Below are 8,021 nucleotides of genomic sequence, written 5' to 3'. Positions count from 1 at the left end.
GCTTGCTAGACTGTACACTTACCGGCATGCCTATCACCGCTATATCTAGTCTCCCAGGCGTCGAAAAGCCTGTTATAGTATCTGGGCCCAGCGAGGTATGTCAGGTAGCGATGCGTATTCGCCGTGGGGAATATCCGCTCCATGCCGTCGCAAACCCTAAGCTCGTCCTCCGCACAGATGAGGGAACGCACGTCGTCCGATGTCAGAGTGTTGAGGATTTCACGGAGGTACTGAAAACAATATAAAAATAACTGTGTGCCATCGAAGAAATTGATTAATAGGCCGTTGACGGATCTGCGTCATTTGGTCGGATTATGTCAATTCAATGACGTAGGTTACACGATCAGTTTTTCATCAATCTGATCCATCAGTCTGGTAAAGATTGACGGAAAATTGATCGTCGAACCCACGGATTGATGGAGTGATCATTTTTTTATATGTACTTTTTATAACCATCAGTATTCCGTCAATCAGAGATTGGCGCCAGACTGATGACAGACTGATCACGTCAATGTAAGTCGTGACCATAAAGTAAATATACCTAGCGGAATAGAGAAACAAAGGCCTGAGCAAGAAAGATGTCACTATCAGTAACACTGCGTGGTAAAAAGAGACGTGTGATACAGGACAGCAGCACTCTTTTTTCGACGTCCAGTCGGCACGTGCCGCACGTTGACAATTTAATCTCATAGAAATCATGTTCAATCATGCTTGTGCAAATGTATACGTACACATATTTTTACACACAGATGAAACCAATTTCGGTTTCGTTTGACAGCTCGAGATTGTTGCTCTATTCCGCTAGGTATATTAACTTTATGGTCGTGACTCGTGATCTGTCAGCTGGGTTTGGCATGAATCGACCAAACTACGTAGGTCGGCCATCTGTCTATGAACCAACTTCTCTGATAGTACTTGAAGTCCGTAACTACGTTGGCCCGATGTTCGTTTATTACGCGGAAACCGTTTTTATAAAAACTTGGTTTAAAACTTGGCTTAAAACTTGGTTTTTTGCTTGGCGAAAAAAATTTTTCGCCAAGCAAAAAACCAAGTTTTAAGCCACAAAGATATTATGTGGTCCTATAATACATACATATACATTTCAATCATCATCATAAAATTTGGTACTCAATTATATACAAACTAGCTGTCCCGGTGAACTTCGAGACACTTTAAAAACTTCCCTGGCCTTCTACGAATATTTTAAGACTAAAATCAGCCGCATCCGTTCAGCCGTTTTGGAGTTTTAGCGCGACTAACACATTTGAAAATCCATTTTTATATATAAGAATACAAACCGTCTGTCTGTCTTCTATATTGGTGTATATTAAATGTTTATCCCTCTCTTCTTTTGATAGATACACGGTGTATAATCTGCTATCGTACGGCAATCCGTCCTGAAATTATAATATAATTTATTATATTATTTACATTAACTTACACTTTATAATAGCATCATAATCAAATGCTATTTGGTTGCGCCTTTTTGGAGTTACATAGGAACCAATTTTATTCGCCACTCTCATATCACCCGCTTCTCCGAGCGCGGCTATTGGTTGCTAGCGTCATAGCCCACTTCATTTTAAGGATGTATATAACATTTATAAATTCAAAGATTCTGACCTAAATTCGAAATATATAGTAGAAGTAAACCTCCTGCATCGATTGATACCAAAAAATCAATACCTTACCGATAATTTATGTGAAATAATTCATTTTAAAATTTCCATTTATCATACGTAATTTTTGCCGGAAGTGTTACATTTTTTTAGTATTCATCAGAATTAGGAACTTTGTATCAAAGCTAAATGGCTAAAAAAACTGCTTATCAATTTCTTTGTTCGATTTGCGATTTTTTTAGCCCAAAAGAAAGTGGGTTCACCGGTATATCTAAGGAAATATTTACAATTGAAATTGATGAAAACTTTCCTTCGAAGGGTGCGACAAAGCTTTAAACGAACGTGATCGGGGCGCTGCTGGTAAAGAAGAGCTGTCGAAAATGTCGTTTTTGTATGATGGCAGCGTTAGTTCCTTTTTTCGCCACCTTCTATATAGTTGTGTCTTGCCGTGCTCTAGGCAAGCCATTTGCGGTAGTCAAATTACATCATTTTTTTCAATAATAATTAAATATCGAATAGTTCTTTAAAAATCTATTATAATTAATAATAAGTGTCTGGGTGTCCAATTTTTTACATATTTAGTACTTTCATAATTTAATTGGATGTAGTACTGAATTTGACCTTATATACATCCTTAAAAAGTCGTAAACTAATAATATATAAATCTGATAATATCCGCTAGGAATAACATACCTCTAAAAGACGTCAATGTGGTTTCAACGGATGACTTGTCAATGTGATTGAAAGATGAGGATTGAGGACATGAACACATTAGAAACAAATAAACAAAAAAAAAAAAAAATTAAAAAGTCATCCTTTGTTTTTAAACTTGTTTAGAATGTAAGTATGCCTGCCTTTTTTTACGCAGTGAAATGCTGTGTCGCATTCGACGCAGGGGATGGGGACTCCCGCTGCGGATATGTGGGGCTCGCCGCGGTGAGTGCCGCGGCCCTACCCACTAAAACACTGCGATGTTTCTGTCTCCTACAGCTGGCGGATGCACGAACTATGCCTGCCTGCTTAGCAGTTTTTTGTTGGCCGTATAATGTATATACTGACTTTGTTATTATGTGTACAAACTAATTAACACAACTTCTATAATTGCAATATCTTTCTTCATTAAAGGCATAATGGCTCATTTTCATTGGTCGATAGGGCCCGCTTGCGGGGTGCGGGAGATTTCTGAAACGCATGCCACAGGGCCCGCATTCGGGGAACCGTTTTCATTAGTCGATAGGGCCCGCAGAGCTGGGGAGAACCTCTGTGTTCGTCGCCAGTTACAGACGTTCTTGCCATGGAACAACAACCTGATTTCAAGGTACAAGACATTAAATCATTTGTTACAGTATGTGTCTAAGCACACTAGGCTGAATTACGCCGACGTAAATTCCGCCGCGTTTACGCCGCGTATCAAACCCATACAAAATACGGACGTAACGCGACAGACACACTATGCCGAAATTCCGTCGCCAGCCGAATTTCCGTCGAGCCGAGTCGAGCGTAAAGTTCGGCAGTGATTCAGCGATAATGTTTTGCATAGCAACAAACTTAGATACACGACGGAATAATTATCAAAACCGAACATAGCAAATCAAACCTTAACTCCAATTCGTTAATGCACACATTACATCTGAGAATTTTAAATACCCAATTACGCGCGCGTTCCGCAACGAAAATTACGCCGCGAAATTTCGGCTATTCGCGTTGTATGGCCAGTAGTATGGCGGCCATTGGGAACTGTCGGAAACGTGGCAACTCGTGTCCCGCAAGCTGTATATCGACCGATGAATTTCATTGGTCAATTCGGAATTGGAGCGTACGCAGCGGACGGATTTGTTGCTTTTCTGCACCTGATGAAAAATGACGACGCTCCGTCCGCATCGTATGCTCCGATTCCGAACTGGTGGACGCGCAACTTTACTACCCCAAACTTAGTATTTTATCACTGCATTGATTTCCAGTCATTTTAAGCATCCCTAGAATATCCCACTACAAATTCACTCACCAGTTTACAATCGTGTCCGGGCTGCAAGGCGTCCAAGTTGGTCCGCGCCGGTACGTGGAACTGCGCCAGGTTGAGGACGGTCGACACTAGAGGCCCCTTCACGTGGATGTCGAGGGGCGAAGCGCTGTGAAGACTGGGGGAGATGTTCACCTGGAATTAGTCAATAAATCAGTTTACTTTTAAATTTTAACATATTGTTACGGTACATGGTATACGGACACGTAGTGCCATCTAGCGACAAACCAGTAAAACTTACCGAGGAAACACAGGCAACATAAATCCCCTACTCAATATCTAGTATTGAGTAGGGGATTTATGTTGCCTGTGTTCCCTCGGTAAGTTCCCTGTGGCGTTAGGTGCGCTAGTACATAATCGAATAGACTGTGCTCGAACTTTCTAGAAGTGTCTTGTTTACGTGTTTACCGGTTTATTTTGTTTACGTGTTTAGTTGTTTATGTTTATTGTGGTACATGCTCGAGCCTCCTAGAAAGTTCCGACACTTGTTTACTTGTTTAAGTGTATCGGGAACTTTCTGGAATTCGTCTCGCCATGTAAAAAGCCGCAGGTAGACGGCGCGGCAGTTCAGTTCGTTTCGAGCTATCATCAAGGCGATTTTGGAGTGACAACAAGTGATCAATAGTGAGTGAACCAGTGAAACCTGCGGCTTGGCTACGACCTAGGACAGTGATAGTGCTTAGTGATTGGACCTAGTGATTAGTGCTTGGACTTAGTGCTAAGTGTTGTGGCTTAGTGTTTAGTGCAGTGTTAATAAAGTCTTCAAGAGAGTCACCAGGTCTTTCTCTCCAAATCCTCGAACCCTAGCACGTAACAATATCAAGTCTTGCAAATACTAAGTCAAGTATATGTGTGAAATGAAATGAAACATATTTATTTCTAAATAGGTTAACAAAGTTAACACTTTTGGAACGTCGCGTCTACATGAGGCCTACCACCGGAGAAGAACCGGACGGGGCCACCTTTTATAATATTGTTATTTTCCACCTTTTTGGTAAAAGTTTGTATGGACATAAAGAGTTTCTAAGAAATATAAGTCGTCTGAAAAGGTGGGGTTCGCACCGGTCATTCCATTAATAACGCGGGCCGCGGCAACGCTAAAATTCAGTTAATCACCAACCAACCAAAAAGAAAATAAATCCATAAGTATTTCATAAATGCGTAAGTATTTCTATCTCTGTCTGCAGTTGTCTTCTCGAACCTCAACCGCTGAACCGATATATGATACTTTGGGTCCCGGGAAAGGACATAGGATGCTTATTATTCCAGAAAAATATACATTTCCCCACTATAAACGCAACAGAGTTGCGAGGGTCAACTAGCAATTCATAAAATTCGGTCGCTTACACAAAGGCTACGTAATCCCATACTAAAGACAATCCATCAGAGAATTTTTTATACATTTAAATAAAGCACATACCTCCAATAACCAAGGCTTCAAATCCTCATCTAACAGCACATCTATACCGAACAATTCGTAGCAGTTATATCGCGAGCCCACATTGGCTTTGGTTAAGGCCGATATGCTTCCTTCTCCAGATATTATTGTTTTGATAACCAGGTCCTTGATGGACTCCCATAGCGCCTCTGTATCTACTGCTTTTTCAGTTTTCAGGTATTGGAATAGTGTGTCTAGTGTCCTAGAATTATAATAGAATAATTATTGTATTAATTATCTCTTTAGTTTCTAGTCATTAAACCTACGAATAATAGAAACTACATTAAACTACACAATACAAGCAGCTATAACTAAGTCTTAGAGCAAGAATAACACAGTTCCTGTCCTTATAGTAGGGGAGGTCGCGCTCATTTTAAAAAGTCATTTCATACCGAGCGAAAATCGTAACAATAATACTATTCTATTAATACACAAGAGTTTTGATCGTCAGCTACTGCAGTATGGGTGGAATAAAAATTGAGAGTATCTCAAAGTTGTTGTTGGAAATCGTATTGAATTGACATTAAAAAGATCCCAATTCGCACCCAATAAAGGTCATATCTAGATTATACACGTTTAGGTTTGGTAGGTGCTATTTTAGTTTTAGTATATAACAACAGATGGCGCTTTTAAAGTAAAATGTATATAATTCTTCATCACAAATATTGACTATCGAATTAATTACTTAAAATTGCTATGTGAGACAATTTTATGGTTAATTTAAACGAAAATCGCCGTCAGCTGAATATTTGCAGGTGGAAATGTCGTCTACGCGACGCCCCAGGATACATTGAGCGCGAAGTAGGGCTATATTGGTTATAGCTTATATCGCTGGCTGACGGGCTTTCCACCCGCATATTAACGACTGACGGTGGTCTTTATTATTAAAAAGGTATCAACATTCACCTGTATAAATTTTGTACGGTATGAAATGACTTTATATTTTAATTTTTTTACCATAGTTCAGTAGCGCGACTGACGTTAAATCCCCCGTCTGCGATACGGCTGACGGTGCATTTTTGGTTAAGCATGACCTCAATAATCATTCATAAAAATTTCATTCGGTATAAAATCACTTTTCGCAATTATTTTTTTTACAACTTTGAAATACTCTCAGTTAACATCCCACCACGGGTGCGGCGACTGACGCTGATTATATTGATTGATAAATATTAAGCTACCGCTGGACAAAAATTTGATCGGTATGAAATGACTTAGCAAACGATAGCACTACCTCCCCTACTATTAAGTTGCTTACACAGTACACACACCATTTTAAAAATATAATAAGTAAAGGTCTCCCATCTCCCATCAATCTGATGTCAAATTTGGATGGCAGATTTTCAAAAAATATCCTTGATCATTGGATAAATTTTTATATTTGCATGTTTCACACACAGAATAAGCCGCTAAAGGGAAAAGGAACGAAATGTTTTAATCCTATTTTCTCACTTTTTGCCATCAGATTCTGGTAGACCTATAGTTTATTCATTTAATAATTTTATTAATTTATTATGCACAAGAAACATTACAATTGCAATGTTACAATTCACACGGAAACACGACACAAAGATTTGCTTATTTCTAAAAATAACTGTACATAAAAAAGAAAGTAGTTTGCAGAACATGTGTATGAGTCTCAAGTCTCAACTGTGAACTGTAGGGTAAGCACGAACTACTATCGAAAAAACATTCGTATCGTTAACGTAAGCATTTTGTATGAAAATTTGAACAGCGCCTCTGGTGTGCGTAAATGAAACTAATTTCCAGAGCACGAACACTTAGACGTAAGTTTCGTATCGTCATCGTATCGAATACGCAACGTAACTTGAGCCGTTTGTATGAAGATAGCTAGCACGAAGGCATAAAATGACGTATAGTATCGTAATTGTCGAAGGCTGGCTTGCGAGTTTCACGAATGTTTATTCACTTTAAAAATTTCAGTGAGAAAACTTTCGTCAGAGTAAATTTAGAGAATAAAATAGTAATTTAAGTGATTGTGTTGATTTATTTGGTGAGAAAATGCTTAGATTAGGACGGAGCACCCCACGACGTAGTACATTGTACTATTATCTTGCGGCGCGATTGATTGTTGAAAGTGGAAATGTACAAAGAGAAACAAGGTGAGTGTTGCATTTTGGTACACTATCTCTCCAAAATTTAAAACTTTACAGAAATATGTTCGAAATATCCTTTTGAAAGATTATTAAAATTAATATTATAATATTCTTAAAACAATAAAATATGAAATTAAATGTAAATCATTTTCCATAAATTCTACCATAATGGTGTATTGCGGGTGGCTGGTTCTCATTTCAGCAGAATATTTTAGAAGTTAATTATATAATTCCAAAACTTTCACACCACATTCACAACACAAGTTCACTTCAAAACAAATTTAACCTTGAATGAGCTTCGAGTTACCAAAAATGTCAAGTGCTTCGCGTCTTTCGTTTAGGAATACAGTCTCACCAAACACCGTGTTAGTAATAAATTTGTGACGTGGGAGAGCCATGCTTCGGCACGAATGGGCTGGCTCGACCGGAGAAATACCACGGGCTCACAGAAAACCGACGTGAAACAGCGCTTGCGCTGTGTTTCGCCGAGTGAGTGAGTTTACCGGAGGCCCTTTTCCCTTCCCTACCTTCCCCTATTTCCTTCCCTACCCTCCCCTATTCCCTTCCCTATCCTCCCCTATTACCATATTCCCTCTTAAAAGGCCGGCAACGCACCTGCAGCTCTTCTGATGCTGCGAGTGTCCATCGGTGACGGTAGTTGCTTTCCATCATGTCACCCGTTTGCTCGTTTGACCCCTTATTTCATTAAAAGAAAAATTGTATTTATAAATACCATTTATCTTTATGAATATAATATTAACTTGTACTGCAGTTTCGTCATATTGCGTCATAATTTGAACAGCGTTTATGTTTTAAGTGCCCTAAAA

The 8,021-nt window shown here is 39.1% G+C and overlaps 1 protein-coding gene across 9 annotated transcripts in view; it reads right to left on the bottom strand.

Moving 5' to 3' along the window:
* The window catches only part of LOC121735749 (tubulin polyglutamylase TTLL4-like), a 41,581-nt gene that overhangs the window by 7,577 nt on the left and 25,983 nt on the right, over nucleotides 1-8,021 (bottom strand). For 7 of the 9 annotated variants that reach the window (XM_042126667.1, XM_042126669.1, XM_042126673.1 and 4 more), the window contains 4 exons: nucleotides 5,060-5,279; nucleotides 3,625-3,774; nucleotides 1,299-1,397; nucleotides 23-230 (listed from right to left, as the gene is read on the bottom strand). In XM_042126667.1, coding sequence (XP_041982601.1) covers nucleotides 23-230; nucleotides 1,299-1,397; nucleotides 3,625-3,774; nucleotides 5,060-5,279 — 677 coding nt within the window. The remainder of the gene's footprint in view (nucleotides 1-22; nucleotides 231-1,298; nucleotides 1,398-3,624; nucleotides 3,775-5,059; nucleotides 5,280-8,021) is intronic. The other 2 variants (XM_042126668.1, XM_042126670.1) reach the window with 1 other exon arrangement.

The sequence above is a fragment of the Aricia agestis genome, chromosome 18 (genome assembly GCF_905147365.1).
Source record: "Aricia agestis chromosome 18, ilAriAges1.1, whole genome shotgun sequence".
Taxonomy (NCBI): domain Eukaryota; kingdom Metazoa; phylum Arthropoda; class Insecta; order Lepidoptera; family Lycaenidae; genus Aricia; species Aricia agestis.
This window is presented reverse-complemented; position numbering and strand designations above follow the sequence as displayed.